At 37.0% G+C, this 16792-nt stretch overlaps 1 protein-coding gene across 11 annotated transcripts in view; it reads left to right on the forward strand.

Annotated features, from left to right (window-relative positions):
• CNOT4 (CCR4-NOT transcription complex subunit 4) overlaps positions 1–16792 on the forward strand; it is an 82880-nt gene that overhangs the window by 45694 nt on the left and 20394 nt on the right. For 5 of the 11 annotated variants that reach the window (XM_072355783.1, XM_072355793.1, XM_072355739.1 and 2 more), the window contains 6 exons: positions 2130–2327; positions 6274–6360; positions 6889–6990; positions 7774–7899; positions 11896–12020; positions 15795–15950. In XM_072355783.1, coding sequence (XP_072211884.1) covers positions 2130–2327; positions 6274–6360; positions 6889–6990; positions 7774–7899; positions 11896–12020; positions 15795–15950 — 794 coding nt within the window. Of the gene's footprint in view, positions 1–2129; positions 2328–6273; positions 6361–6888; positions 6991–7773; positions 7900–11895; positions 12030–15794; positions 15951–16792 lie in introns of all 11 variants that reach the window. The other 6 variants (XM_072355754.1, XM_072355813.1, XM_072355764.1 and 3 more) reach the window with 2 other exon arrangements.

Below are 16792 nucleotides of genomic sequence, written 5' to 3' on the forward strand. Positions count from 1 at the left end.
TTAGCAAGAAAATAGTCAGTGAACTCTGGCACTGTTTGCTGTATTTTTCTTGGGTCTTCAGGGGTCTTAGAGAGCCTGCTGAGGGCAGAGTGCCAGACAGCATTATATTTGTAATTCCTGCCTTGTATAGCATGAGATTTGGGGGGAAAAAAAAATTAATCTGTAAAAATTTGATTTGTCAAAATAATACCACACTGTTCACTGTAGGGCAAGCTATTTTAATTACGGAACTCCATCTTGTACTGATGCACTTGTTTTGTTCCTATTCCTGAACTGAGCTTGATCATCATAACTGAATTATATCTTTGTTGAACACTCTTTCTCTTCCCCAGAACAAACCAATGTCTACTTTGTTCTGAGACTTTGAGAAGTTCTTTAAGTGAAACATACTATAGGATTATTCTGTATCTATACTTTTTTTTACATGTTAAAACTCAAGAAAATCATTGGCTATAGCTAGTTTCAAATAACCTTACTGTGATGGGTTCTTATTCATCATCAAAAGATCACTAAATGTTCAGTAAGTGAAATCTGTATTAAGTATTCATTATTACTTCTGAATGGAATAACTTTGAAGAACAGTGCGCTCTTAAGCATTGTTATTGAAGGATAACGTGAGTCCTTGTGGTGTTTTCATGCAAAGCACTTAAGTGTGTACTTTTGATTAATATTAGATGTAGTACAAGTTTAAATTCCTTCATGATACTAAAAACAGGTTCTAGAGAACTTGATGTTTAAACTTTCAATACCGTCTGCTGAAGTTGGCCACGGTGTATTTTCAAATGTTGTTTCAAGTATAGTGTTGTGATGCTAGACCTGTGACTTATTAAACTTGTAAGTGGATCTTTGTTTTGTTTGGCAATGTACTCAGAAGACTATCAGTTCTAAGAATTTGCTGAGTGGCTCTTTCAGTATCAGAATACATGTGTTTAAACCAAACCTCATTTTCATTTGCTGCTGCAGGTTTACTCAGGTCACTTAGTATGACAATGTTTTCTATTCTAGTATTAGTAGAGGGCAGTCAGGCAAGTTACTACATTTTTGTTGGAAATTGAAATCTTTGGTTATTGTGGTACAGGCTAAGAGCTTGGCTCAGTATACTGGTCTGCTTAAGTTATTTATCTCAAATCTTTACCTTAACACACATATCCTGTACTATTGTTTTTTGACTATGCGTTCAGCATTAGAAACGCTTTGAAGTTGGTTCTATACACCTTCTGTGCCTTAGCATTGCTTTGTACGTTAAGTACAAAATGTAACTTCTCAGAATGAACGAAGTGGGACAAGTAAGGAATATGGACTGCTTGGAGTAGTAGTCTGGGACAGAAGGCTGTGCACTGTAGTCTAAATGACTGGGCTAAAATACTGCCTTTGTGCAATAGGTGCACACTGTACATGAATACAGCAGTCCTTCTAGGTAATATCAAGGACCTTTCTCTTTTTTGCTGGTTAATTTTGAAATTATAATCTAGTGTTGTGTCTCTTTGAGAAGTTGTCTGTAGATTATAATCTTAAGGTTTGAGATGCACCTTTGTCCAGGGAAGGCAAAGTCCAAGTTTCAAAATGATGAATAAGCATAGAAAAAATACTGTCAAATCAGTGTGCGGTTAACTGTTTTGAAACCTGTCTTTTTGTTCAGAGAACGTAACCATGTAAAGATTGAGTCATGTAATGGTGTTGCTGTTGTCTTGGGTCACTGAAATTACACTTATATTTCAGTTTCTTATTCTGTGGTCTTCAAGTTTGTTAATACAGTTGTATTAAGTTGTTTGATACATTCACAATATGCATATGCAGAATACTTTCACTCTACTTACTTTGCAGTGTTAGTGAAATCTTAATGAGATGTATTGGCTGTCATGTTGCAGCTGCTTTTAATATAGCAAGATTGACTAGGCAGCTCAGTTAGAATGTGGCTCTTGCTTACATCAGTATTATGCCCATAAATAGGAAAACTCTGAAAATTTGCAATATTTACTTAATATGCTACTTTCATGGTTTGGCAAAACAATCATAACAGTCTGATCTGTTGGAGGAATGAAATGCATGTGTTAGAATGATAGGATTAATGATTTTTAAATATGTTATCTCCTATATGGGTTGTTTTTAATTGTGTTTGTTATATCTAGCCATATCCAGAAGATCCAGCAGTGTACAAACCACTCTCCCAGGAAGAGCTGCAAAGGATAAAAAATGAAAAGAAACAGAAACAAAATGAGAGGAAACAGAAGATATCAGAGAATCGCAAACATTTGGCCAGTGTACGGGTTGTACAGAAGAATCTTGTCTTCGTGGTAGGGTTATCTCAGCGCCTAGCAGACCCAGAGGTAAGCATTTCACATCTGTAGATCTTAACTTGCTATCAAGAAATGACTGGGACACCTTTGTGTGCACTCTTAGAATCATAGAGTTACTCAGGTTGGAAAAGACCTTAAAGATTGAGTCCAACCGTGACCTAACCGTACCTCCAGTAGCTAACAATCCTCTGCTAAATCATGTTCCTGAGCACCACATCCAAAAGTGTTTTGTACACATCCAGGGATGGTGACTTAATCACATCCCTGGGGAGCCCCTTTCAGTGCTTGACGACCCTTTCTGTAAAGATGTTTTTCCTAATATCTAACCTAAACTTACTTGGTACAACTTGAGGCCGTTTCCTCTTGTCCTGTCACCTGTTACCAGTGAGAAGAGACCAACCCCACTCTCACTGCAAGCACCTTTCAGATATTGGAAGAGAGCAATAAGGTCTGCCCTCAGTCTCCTTTTCTCCAGACTAAACAGCCCCAGTTCCTTCAGTCTCTCCTCATAGGGCATATTCTTCAACCCTTCACAAGCCTCGTTGCTCTTCTTTGGACCTGCTCCAGTACATTAATGTCCTTTCTGTACCAAGGTGCCCAAAACTGAACACAGTACTTGAAATGAGTCCTCACCAATGCTGAGTACAGGGGCGGGATTACTTCCCTAGTCCTGCTCACCACACTGTTCCTAATACAAGCCTGGATGCCCTTGGCATTCTTGGCTGCCTGAGCACACTGCTGGCTCATATTCAGCTGACTGTCCATCAGCACACCAAGGTCCCTTTCCATCAGGCAGCTTTCCAGCCACACCTCCCCAAGCCTGTGAGGCTGCCTGGGGTTGTTGTGACCAAAATGCAGGACCTGACGTTTGGCCCTATTGAAACTCATACAGCTAACCTTGGTCCATCGATCAGTCTAACTCTTGTCCATGTCTAGTGGATACTAAATGAAGCAGCATTCAAAAGGCTCCCTGATGCTCACTGACTCCTGCTTAAGGCAATTACTGAGCTTCCCACTCCAGAATATTCAAGGTTGAACTTAACCAGGCTTTTAGCAGCTTGATTTAGTTGTAGATGTCCAGCTCCCCTGTTGCTAATAGGGGGCTAGATGAACTTTTAGACCACGTTTGAACTAAAATGATTCTGTGAGAATAAATTCACAATAAGTGATGTGTTTTTTGCTTTTGAGAATATAGATGCTTTATTTTTTTAAGGAAATTGCTCTTTTTAAGGGAATACAAATAACCTGTTAAGCTAAAATGAGCTTAAGGTTTTTTTTTTTATTATTTTTTTTTTATTTTATTTATTTTTTTTTTTGGTTAGTCATTTTGTTATGCTGGATCTGCTGGCAGTTCACAGCTCTGTCATGCGCAGCCTGTTCTAAAATGGGAGCTAGGTCAGGTTATAAAGAATAAATATAAGAGTAGTACAAGCCTGTATATACAGAAGAAAAAAGTCGACAGCTAAGGCTGTTAGGAAGAACATAAGGGTGATGTGATTTGAATAAAAAAATTAGTAAGAGAACCACCCAGAAAAGAGGATTGTTATCTTGTCATCAAAAAGTAGCTTAAAATTAGTATGTGAAAAGAGTATGCTATAGGATGTCTTTGAAACTGCTGTGCCAACTTGTATTCACCTGATCAGACTAAACTGTTTGGAGTAACCTCAATGTAAATGAGGACTCTCTGAGAATGTGTTATGCTTTGGTAGACTGAAGAAGAGCAAGTGGAAAGCTGCTTATAGTGGAAGGGTGAAAAAAATATGGAGAGAAATACCTCTTAAACCAATGTGGTTTTCACAATAACGTAGGAACCAGGTAACTGCACTTGCAAACCACTGCTGACATCAGCTCAGTGCTATTTAGGCTTAAAAGATGTATCAAATTTCCTTCCATTCTATCCAGGATAGTGGATTTGTGAGTTAGAAAACAGCATATACAAACTTGTTTTTAACCCTAGGTAGATTCACGCTAGCTTTTTGGAGTAGTAAGTGACACGGTTTTATAAGATTTTGTAGTGGTTGGTATTTTCACTGACATATCAGCTGGTATATACCAGCAGCACCTAAAGATGTGATTTACAAGAAACCCAGCCTAAAAGAGAGGCTAAAAAATGTGTATTGAACATATCTAAGTTAAATTTTCAACTCCTATGTGAATAGAAGTGAGTTGGAAGGGAAGGCTGGCTGCTGTTTACTATTTCTGAAGATAGGTCTGTACATCATTACGAAGTACAGGTGGGTTTACTCCAGTTGATTTGCCCCCATGAAAACTGTGATGGCCCTTCTGCCTTGTGTTATTGGGAAAGTAATCTATATGGTGCTTCAAGAAATTCGTTCAGAGCTGAGTCTCCTATGTAATGGTGTCCAAAAGTAGGCATAGGGTCTTTGAGAAAGGATATGGACCAACTGAGAAGCGGTCAGAAGAAACCAGTGAGAGTTTCTGGTTGAATGTACAGCTTGCTCAGTAGTTATTTAGGACTTCTCCAGTGTGAATGATGCTGCTGGATCATGAAAACCTTGATACTACCTCAAGAAGGGAGAGCAGAAGATCAGAAGCTCTTGGATGAGGACAGTTTAGCTGTATTGTAGTGATGCCTAAAGGTGGAGCTGGGGAAACAAGTTGTTCTTGCTTCCTTTCAGTCTACAGGTTAGAACTAGAAATAACCTTTACTTAGGTAGCTTCAGTTTGAGTAGTTGCTTCGACCATTGTGAGGAAGAGGAAGAGGCTTTTGTTAAGTGTATTGACAGTTCCATTGGAATGCAGGTAATAAGTTACTTAATATGATGTTTCTGTTTTGAGTAGGGTCCACAAATGATTTGTTGTTGCTCAACTGATGCAGCAAAGAGCAGGACAGGGTTTATTTTCCCCTTCTGGGGTGTGATATTGTCACTTGTTTCAGTGCAATGTTGATTCTGCTGAATTTTTTTCTCAGCCCTGGGAAGTGTCATACCTAAGTTGCTCCAAAACAGTTTCCTATTTATTTCTGTGGAAACAACAACAAATACAAAAAGCTCAATAACGCTACTTGATAGAAAAGTATCTACAAAACAGTATTTTTCAACATAGTCACACTTACAGCTGTTGCACATGGATGCACTGATGGAGACACTCTTCATATTGTGGTATGATGGCTATGTGTGGCTGTCTGGAATCTGGCTTGTCTTTCACATTATTTTTGCCACTGTTGAAACACCACCCACCACTCACATCCACTGTGTGGTCTCCGTAAGTGTTCACCAAGCATTGACGAATGTCAATGGATGCAGTTTCTTTCTCATGTAAGAATTTAATCCTACTCCTTTAATTTGCAGACACTCCCACATCAGAGGCTTTTCTGTCAGACTGCTCTCTGCTGCCATCTGTGACACAGCAACAAAATGGAATGGCATGTTGGTGGGAAGGTCTGACCTCTGTTGCCGTAATACTATCATCTGCCTCTGACGTTGTGGGGCCAACACAAAAAATAATAGGAGGCATTACTTTCAGAGCCACCCTTGTATAGTGTCTTTCTATACTTAGTCTAGCTTTCAAAATGGCTACTTTAGTTGGTTTACATCTTCTCTTTGGAGTAGAGCAAATGAGTCAGAATTCAGTATTTTGTTCCTGGCAGTTACTGTATCTGTATGCAAATTCAAGGTGATTATTTTAAGATTGAAATGAATATTATTTTGAATTTTTCCTCCAATTATAAGATAGGTGTGCATAGGAGAATGGGATGCACATTGACAGAGTAGGGCTCGAATACTCTGGATTAAAAAACGGAAGATAAAACATAATACCCTTCCTTGAAGTTCTTTAGTAACAATGCACTTTGTGTTGTCCATAACCATGAGTTTTATTGGAAACAAAATCTTCATCTACATCTACTTGCTCTCTTTCACTTTATCAAAAAGCACTTCTCTACAGCTCCTAGTTGCACACATACACAGACTATTGATAAGTACTATAGCGCTTAAATTTCTTTTTCTTCTTGTAGGTTTTGAAACGACCAGAATATTTTGGGAAGTTTGGTAAAATACATAAAGTTGTCATTAATAACAGCACATCATATGCAGGCTCACAGGTAAGTCTGTACAGACTCTTGTGATTTTTTTTATTCTTCTAGAGAAAATATGTTTGTGCAGAGTGAACGTGGAGATCTCTATTTCTTGCTAGGTGGTAGGCTAAGGTAATGAAAAGGAAAGAAATAAACCATTATAGAATAAGTTACTATACAGACTGAGACGTTGTCCAAACAGTCTTGAAGTTCAGTTGCGAGATGCAGGATAAGTAGAAAGATTAAAAATTGGTAGATGGGATGAAAGCCTTCAAAGCAGCAGAAACGCATCCATTCGCTATTCTGCATTTGAGGGTTGAAACACCACTTCTGCTAAGTATTTTTATAACTTTAAGAAATGTTTTGATCTTTATTCTTTTATTATTTATGTGTCACATCTAGATTTCTATGTATTCTCCTGTTTTTGTCACTTTTATTTTCACAAACATGTGGCTTTGAATATACCAATGTTTGTAGTGAGCTACTGTAAGAACAGCTTAATGCTCAGGTCTGTTTAAGGAGGGAAAAAAAATACATGGCCTTTTTTCTTTCTAGGGTCCAAGTGCCAGTGCATATGTAACCTATATCCGGTCAGAAGATGCTCTCAGAGCCATACAGTGTGTCAATAATGTGGTGGTAGACGGCAGAACACTTAAGGTAGTAATACTTCTACATTGTCATGTATTTATTTGCTAGTGCATTAAAATCATCACATCCTGTAAAACGTTATTGGTATAGGTGTGCTTGCATTCTTGAACAGAAATATCCACATAAAGCTTACTGTGTCATCAAGGCTACTTGTTTGTCTTTGTTGGCTACATATTTTCTTAAATACTCTTTGCTTCTTTAATGAGACTTGCATTTCTTTTTTTTTTCCTACTGAACTTATTTGCTTTATATTGCACATAGAATCAATGGGAATGTGAAGGTCTGTGCACAGTCATCTTAAAATCCATGCTGTTGTTTTAAGTAGTCTGAAAAAAAAAAAAAACAATAACTTCTCAAAAACTCTGTGGAAGTGCAGCATTTTTTCCTCCAGGTATCTGTGTAAATGGATATAGAGATAACTTGGCCAAATCAGTGTCTATAGGAAATCTCTGGTTTTCATTTCCTGATGCTGTTACAAGATATAAACCAGTTAAATGCAATGCAAATTCCTAATTACTTTCTCAAGTTCATTTCTTATGAATGCAGATATTTACCAAGGCTGTTATTTTGAGATTTATTTAAAGAAAACTGGAAGTGCATTCTAACTGTCTAATGCTTGAGCACATGGATTTCTCTTAGACTTCTTAGCCTGTCAGCATCAAAAATGCACTATGTCGAAACCATATTTTGAGAAGAAACTTATTTGTAGATACAGGGCTTTTTTTCCTTGTACTGTAAGTGGTATGCTTAAGTTCTGGTACTTAATTTACATAATGATTTCTCTTTCTTCAGGCATCACTAGGTACAACAAAATACTGCAGTTATTTTCTAAAAAATATGCAGTGTCCAAAACCAGACTGTATGTATCTACATGAGCTAGGAGATGAAGCAGCCAGTTTCACAAAAGAAGAAATGCAGGCAAGTATCATGGCTTAAATATTGTATTGTGATGTGGTTGTGCTATCTGGATTCAGTTACATCTGTTAGCCTGTGAAGGATATAGAAACCATTTGAGCATACAACATTGAAGGTAACTAAAATTGGGCATGTTTTTTTATGGCAACCCTGACAGAGAAAAGCTTATCATCTAGAGCAGAAAAGCAAGTAAATGAATAGCCTTAATTTCTCAATGGTGTATGTTCCAAAGTCTTTTGAGTTTGTCCCTCTGTGTGAGATATGATACAGCTTTTAAATTCAACTTTGAGTCTGCATCCATGTAATTTTTGCATATGGTTGTGAAGCATATGGTTGTGAAGCAGATGGTCCACACTCCCAGTGTTAACACTAGTGTACAGGTGAACATTGTGTGCTACGCTGATTTAAGGCAGAGAATAAGGAAGAACGTCTATTAAACATTTGTAACAAAGTAGTAGTTATTTCTGAGAATTTAAGTTTTATTTTTAATTCAAGAAAATATAACCTGCTTGTTCAGATGAATAGCTCTTACTGTATATATCTTCTGGTGATTAGGAATAAGAACTAGATTTCAAGAACTTGCAAAGCAGGCAACTTCCTCTGTTAATTTTTCTACCACTGCTTAGATCTGTTAATAGACAGGAACATACTCTCAGATGTGTACAGGCTCTTTAGTATCTTACAGAGCTGTCATTCATGAATTTTCTTAATCCATTTTGAACCTACCGATACCATCATATCCACAGCCCTTTGTCCTGAAATTTCACTATCTGTTTTGTAAAGTAATACTTATTTTTGGCATTGTTAAACTGATTTCTAGTCAGTTTTGTCATTTGTTCCCTAGTCGTAGCACTGTGGTAACTGCTAAAAGCAAAAGGCTTTGCTGTGCTATCCACTGTTCTTGTGGTGTTCTTAAAACTTGTTTAGTACCTCTCTCGGCCTTCTTCCTGAATTGCAGATTTTCTGGGCTTTGGTGTAAAGCAGATTTTCCCTTTCAGTGGTTAATTTTTATTGCTCTTATCTGTGCCCTCTGTGTCATAGTTAAGGTGTGGAGGCTGGACACATTATGTTCATAATGCAAAGGTGGCAAAGCTAAATATTGTGATCCTCAATCAGTATCTTTCCTTATGATACCCAGCACAGATTTGGTTTGATTAGGAGTGCATAATGAGCTAGAGATTTCAGATCTGTTGACAGTGACTTCAGTATCTCTGGGTTTTAAAGGCCAGTTCAGAGGCCAGTACTATGTAAGTGTAGTTTTAGATTAACATTCCCCAAGTGTGTTACCTGGCGTGTCTCCGTGGTGAATCTTAGACACTCTTTGGCCTGCCTGTTGGCATAGTTGATTTCTTCTAGAGTTCCACACTATCAGCATGGCATTTTACTACCGAAGGAATTAGGTACCATCAACTAAGAATATGCTGTTCGCTCCTTTCTCACACTCACTGATGCTGCATGAAACTTAGGTCAGTCATCAGTCCTTATTGCTTGCTTCTGCATCCAGTTATCATCAATTGTTACCTTTGCCTTTCTATCTTTTAGCCATGTAAGAACCTTTCCTGCATCTCACGGCAACTTTGTAAATAGCCTTTGATATGCAATCTGATGAAAGGGTTCTTTAAAACTTCACAAATTCTCTTTATTGATGCTTGTTGATGCCATTGTAAAACTCCATATTAGTGAAGCGGGATTTCTCTTTATGTAAGATGTTCTGACTCATTCTCAAACAAGTTGTTTTTGTCCATGTAATTCCGTCATTATTGTTTTTTGAAAATGGAGTTTGCCATCTTAAGAGGGATGGAGGTTGAACTTGGCAGTCTTCATAGGGTCTCTTGCATACCCCTTTTTGTAAGAGTCAGCTACAGAGGTTGTCTGTCAGTGCTCTGACACAGCTGCTAATTAAAACTGTTAGACTCACTTTGGCTAGCAATGTAGTTTCACATTTAATCTTGACTTCTGCATCTTTCTTTCCTGTTCCTTGTTAGATTACTTAAAATTACATTTGGTTATGTTGTCTTGACAGTCATCCGAAAATAACTATTGAAAACTTTGCATATTTAGTGTAAGCTCTGAGTGAACTTGAAGTCTCCAGCTTCTTTTGGCTGCTGTCAGGGAATTTACATTCTTCATTGCTAAATGGAAAAGGGAAATTGAATGGATAAACTTAATTTCTGTGTTCTAGAATTGTAAAAAATTAAATATTGTGACAAACTGAAAATAACTGGTAGAACTGGAAGTTTTTGAAAGTGAATTTGGCAAATTAGGTGAGATGGGTTAGAGATACTACTTTTGGCCTCTGGAATAGTTCATATAAGTAAAACATTAGTGGAAGCTTTTATGTAGGATTTTGTCTTGATCCTTTCTTACATTTATGTAACGAGCAAGTGAGCTTAGGGCTGGCCTGATGTTATTGGCCATAGAGTTCAGTCTCCTGCAACGGAACTGTTAAGCTGAGATCTCGGTGAGTGGTTCTCCTTACTCAGCTGTTCAGTGTTTACAGTGTAGTCTATGCATCTGAGCAGTAACATGTTCTATTCTTAGCAGATGGCCAAAGGAGCATTTGTAGGGTATAGTGAATTAAAAAATAAAGTGCTTTTAGACGAATCATGTTCTAGGAGTAAATCTTACTCTACTGTAGAAAGTAGCTTGTGTGTAGATAAGTACAAAGATGGGTAAGAATGTATGCACTAGATGTTTCAGTGCCCTTTTGGGAATTTATGTAGCCTATGTTAGACACATTCAAAATCAACCTGTAGTAGAGAACTAAGTACCCAAAACATTAAGATACCTGTAATGTTTGACTGATCCGGAGAGTTTAGTTGAAATGGGGAATGGAATTACCTTTCTAATAGCCCTCAGAAAGAGAAGTTAAAGTTAGCTATTTAGCGTGTGGATTTTCTTTTTGTTTTGTCAGGTTTTGTGTGTAGGATTTTTGTTATCGTTTTGAACCTTGTTTAAAATGTCAGATTTTTCTGCTTAATTTTTGAAGGCAGAGAAAAAGGAATAGCATTCTTATAAGCTGTAGTGTTTCTCTGGGATGATGCCTATATTGCCAGTACTTTCACTTCCATTCCTATTCTAACAAAACCTCTATAAACAGAATGGATTAAGTAATGTACAAATGTTGATTTTTATCGTATATGTAGTTTGAGAGCCTTCAGATCCATTTTGAGGATTCCATAGGTAACTCTTGTTTACTCTCTTGCTGAAGGAAATCTCTTAATATCTGAAATCTGTAGATAAGAGTTATTGACTTCGCTGTTCAATTTTGCATCTTGATTCAAATTATTAAAATACTTGCAAATAGTATTTAAATATTTTAACACAGTGTTATAGATAAGCTAGACTGAAAAATACTCATCAAGCTTAGCATTCTGAAGTGGGTTCAGTCCTCAATTTCTGAAAGCAAGAAAATGTTCTCAGTCATTTCAGTTAAAATAATTAAATTCTTCAATTACTTGAAGGAATGATTTTTCAATTGCTGCTTGGAACGTGCTCCTTGTCACATGTTAGGTAACACTTGTACCACCTCAGTGTTTTTTTTATTAAGCCTGTATAGAATTACTTATGTAGGGGAACTTCTGACTAGAAACAAGCTTTGATTTTTCTCACTCCTGTCTTCTGAAAATGTTGGAATAGTCAATATGTAGAATGCAGACCTTGCACTTATCTTTGAGATTAAGCTATTTATGATGTAGAGGTTATACACTGAAGCTTCTTATTAGAATGGAAGAGTATGTTTTAACAAGATTACAACATATTGCTATATATATATATATATATAATATATATATATATCTAAACTGGCTAAATTCATTGGAGTTATTTTTAGGCAAGCTTTAGCATTGCTGGGATCGCGTCAATACTGGGGTTAAGAAACGCTTCTTGAGTCTGTCATGGTGACCACTTAAGCTGGTACAGCTCAATTACTAAGTTTTGGGATGTATGTAAATATGTGAAATTAATGTCCCTTCATTGCAAGTTCCTCTTTCTTTGCAGGCGGGTAAGCACCAAGAATATGAACAGAAACTACTGCAAGAACTATACAAACTAAACCCCAACTTTCTTCAGTTATCTACGGGTACAGTTGACAAGAACAAGAACAAAGTGACAGCACTGCAGAGGTACGATGCGTAAGTACTGATGCTGGACTACTTGGCAATGTTTTCTTTCCGGTTACTCCACAGAAAATAATCTTGTTCCTCTTGCATTCCTTAAATAGCCTGCTCTTTTCAGTGTTTAGTGTGAAAAACTTCAATAACGTTCTTCTCTCTGAAATTAGAGGCCTGTGCGGTGCTTTGTTCTAATACTCGCTTCTACCAAGTGTGCATTTGGATCAGTATCTCCAAGTGAGGCTTTCTTATTCTTAAAGATCTTTCATTTCATATTTTCATAAATACACATTGTAATAATTAAATAACAGATGTTAACTTTCTTGGTGAAGTGTTTGATATATGAGTGCAGTCTAGTTGTGCAACAGGCACCCTAGTGTCTTGATAAGCTTTTCTTATTTTGTCTTCATATCACAGAATCACAGAATCACAGAATCACAGAATTTTTCAGGTTGGGAAAGACATAGAAGATCATCTAGTCCAACCATTACCAATACTTCCCAACTAAACCATATTCCTCAACACAACATCCAATTTCATTTCATTGTATATTGCTGATAGAATACACGCAGCTTTATTCCTTGCCTTGCTTCCCTCTGTAAATCCTCTTTTGAGAATCTGCATGGATGGTTTGTTCTCAGAAGCTCAGAAGCTTTATATCATGTCCTTAAGTGCTGTTCTTGCTTTTAAGTATAAAACCCTTGGAATCTGGAAATTTCTTTTGTGTAGTAATTCACGAGAATGATTTATTTTCACTGTTGTAATCACAAAATAGCACTTACTGCTGTTTTGATCTGTTGCAGTAGTTTTTCATTTAAGTTATGAAAAGATTTCTGTTGATCTGAGTACGGTCATTCAAACGTGAATGAAAGTCTAAGGTTGTCAGTCCTCCTGTGAATTATCTGCTCAGATCTTAAATATTAGATAGAAGCTATTAAAAAATTTCTCCACTCCTTTTCGTAGGATTCTCATAATGGGATTCTTACATAATGAGACTGGTAGGGTGAAAGGCAAAACTTAAATTGTGCTTCATATGCACCTTGGCCTTGTGATCATGTTTTTTGTTGAGGACCAATTTATTCACTGAATTTTCAGATGGTTTGCTGCTGGTTACGTCACTACAGAACCGTCTAAGCAAGAAAGTGTCTAACAGATATATTCTGTGAATTGAAGCTCCACTGACATCAGTTCTGAGGATTGATATACCAAGTGAAATGCTGAAATCATTTTCTTGAACTTCTGCAGGAAGTGTCATACGCTCTTTGACTGCAAGTGGTCAGGCTTCCAATTTGGTCTTTTATCAAGGACCTGTTACATCTTTTTATTTCTTGTGTATTGGTTCAATATTGACTTGGAAGGAAGAGTACAGCAAAGAAAGCGAACACACTGTTTCCTGCATTGCTTGGACACTGATTAGTTCAGACTTTGAACATAAAATAATAATCATTTGACACCTAATTAGATCTAAGCAAGACAAATGAAGATAAATGGCACCAGATATGAGAAAATGGTCCATCTAAAACTGTAGCAAGTTTATGCCTTCAGATAGCAAGTATGAATTGGAGCATGACCAGTCTGAGGTGCCAGAATTTTTAGCACTTCTGAGAAAAAAATGTCATGTTTCTCTAAAGGGAACAAGTAGTTTGGAATAGATTTCTCTTGTTCACCTGAATATCACCATGCAGAATCAGTTCTTTCCTAATGACTAGGCACCATCTTGTGGGTTGCAAAGCAAGTTTCTTCTTGCAGCTGGGATTTTTAACTATTTTCTTGAAGTCTTGTCTTATCAGTACAGAATTTTGCTTGCGAGCTGGTGAATGTTTTGTTCTTTACAACTTTGTACCTAGTCATGTTCTTGTTTGTTTTGATTCACTAATATGATACCAGATCTGCCTGTTTACCAGGTGGAGCTTTTGACAACTTTGTGTCAGTCATGTTTTTGGCATGCAGATTTCTTTCACTTTGGAAGAAAACAGTAGTTGGCTTCTGAATAGTAGATGGGTATTTATAAATAAACAGTAGTAGGCAAGACTGCAGTTCTTAAACTCTGTAGAAATGCTTTTTTAAAATTCTGTTTTAATTTCAGAGATCCTACTCAGAATTTTTTTTTCCTACTGACTTTCCCCATAAGAACTGTAATGAGTGTTTTCATATGCTGGAAGAGGAAAAAACACTTGTTAGGCACTTACTGGTCTTTTAGAGAAGGCTTTTGGAAGCATATGGCTTTGAACATAAAAAAAGCAACAAGAATGCGTATAAAATGCCACATAAGGCTGTTAACTTTTCATTTTGGTTGCAAAACTGATTTTAACTGTGAATTTTCAAGTTGTGGTATGGAGGTGACTTTATGTTGCAGCGAGCATAAGTGTATTTGAAATCTGTTAGTGGATTTAGTCTTGTTATATCTGGATTTGTGGCTCACCTTTGTGGGTGGGTCAGTTTGAGACTATTAAATTACTACAAGGATGTAGAGGTTGTCTTCACTGCTCAATATCTGATCAGCTTGCTGTCTGTCTTTCAAATGTGGACAAAGCAAGGATGAGATAAGTAAATTGGTTAGGACTCTAATCTATGTGCATGTTGTATAGGTGTGTGAGAAGAGGTACAAGTAGCAAGTCTTTAAATGCTATTAGGTATTTGAGGTTAGCTAGTAATACCAGTTGTATCTGAATGAAATAACTATGAACAGCTATGGGAATCTCCAAATTATGACTGTCAACTTATTAAATTGACCCAGATATGTAGAGCAGGAGTTGGACCACGTATTAAGAACATTAATGAAGGAGGCAGCAGAAGAAACATATTTACCAGAAAATAAACTTTTAGAAAGCTTTGTAGTTACAAAAACAGCAGTTCAACTATAGCACTTGAACACTAAAGGTAGCAGCGTAATTGAAACAAACGAAAAGCTGAAGCTAATGAAAAAAGAGGGGAAGGTAAAGACAAACCTTTCACTGAGACTTCATATTATTATAGTTCTTTTGGATGACAGTGTACTCAAATGCATTTGGTTACAGATGATATTCCAGCATACATTAATTTGTATAAAATCTAACTATTTTCAGTGATGCTTTCGGCTTTAGTATTCCAAAATTTTCAGGTTGAATGTGCTCTCTGAAATGGAACTTAATGTGTCTTTGTTATAAGGGAGGAGTAATTATAGGTTTAAACTGGAAGGGAAATGAGTGGTAACTTGAATGAAAAATGTTCATCTGACTGGTCCCATGGTTCATTAGTAATGCTGTGGATTCTTCTGCAGGAATAAAACACAAATTTAATCCGAGTCAGGCTTGATAGGTCCTGGAACGTAAAAGATTTTTCTTAAAAATAGTTTAGTTAATGATTTAAATGACTTAAAATGCTTATGGGATAAAGCCAGTAACTCTAAATGAGGTATACAAAGGTCTGGATGCTTGAAACTGTCAGTGGATTTTGTTTATTTTTTTTCTAAGTGAACATGTTCAGACTGCAGCGTTGGCAGTGCAGTTATCTGTTCAGTGAAGAAAACTGTGAGTTCTGCCCAGTTTTCTTTCTCCCTTCTCTGCCCCTCGATTCTTTTTTATTTATTTTTTAATCACCACCATTTAAATTCTAATATCCAGATAAATCTCTCTTATGGATTATCTGGCGCAAGGATTCATTTCCTCAGTGCTTACAATTTTTAAAACACTTTCTTCATAACTTGAACTCTTCTTTTTTTTCTTCTTCTTTTTCTTTCTTTCTTTCTTTCTTTCTTTTTTTTCTTTTTTTCTTTTTTTTTTTTTTTTAACTCTTGCCTTTTTCCAGACCCAACAGTAATAACAAAGATGCCTGGCCATCATTACAGAGTTCAAGTAAATCAGCCAACGGCTTAACAGTGGAACACAGGAAAACGCCTCCTATATTAGAAAATGGCACAGACCCAGAACACATGACTCCAGATGGTGCAGACTCAGATTTCGGGTAATTGTGCTGCCTTTTATACTTCAGATAGCTTGTTCTCTCTCACTGACTGGTGTGGAGGGAATTATTCTCCAGTCTCTGTGGTTGGAGAACTGGATTCAAATCCTGATAAGGACACAGAAAGCCAGGCTTGGCTTAGCCCATGTCAAAAAGGCTGATTGGCAGACTCTGCAGAACTCTCGCATTGCTAGTGACAGTACAGGTATGGGCTGAGGTGAGCTGCATAATTAGGGCATCAACAGCTGATAAAGCTGCCTGCAGCCATGCATGGTCCCAGCCAAAACCAAGCCCTTCAGTTCTGTACTAAACCATTCCACATGCCTAACGTGTCAGTTGCTGTACATCAGAAATCTTAGTACTAGAAAAACCTTCAAGAGAAATAAACTAAGTATTAGAGTTGACTGTCATCTCTTCACTGTAACATGTTCCAAAAACACTACTGCGGAGTTAATGATACCATGATTGTTGATCAGTAACAGGAACAATAAGACAGCACATTCAACTGAGGCTTCTGCATACAATGCAAGTAGTTCATCTGCCTGCAATAACTTTTTCATTATTGACTTTTGGGGGTTTATTTTTTTAGTTTTTTTTGTCTGATTTTGTTGCCTCCCTTGCATAGAGTTGTAGTTTTCTCCTATCACAAGCATTGCTTGCACTAAAAATCATACTGTTCCGTTTTTCTACTGGACCAAATTGTTTGGGCCTGTTTAGAGGTTGAATGGGAAAACAACAAGGTAAATACTAAATATTTCAAAGGTAGCACTGTTGATTAGGCAGTTCAGCTTTGTTTTAAGCCAGTATTGAGCTGATACTGAGTGCTGCTGTAAGTGGTACCTTCT

The sequence above is a fragment of the Excalfactoria chinensis genome, chromosome 1 (genome assembly GCF_039878825.1).
Source record: "Excalfactoria chinensis isolate bCotChi1 chromosome 1, bCotChi1.hap2, whole genome shotgun sequence".
NCBI classification, from domain to species: Eukaryota; Metazoa; Chordata; class Aves; order Galliformes; family Phasianidae; genus Excalfactoria; species Excalfactoria chinensis.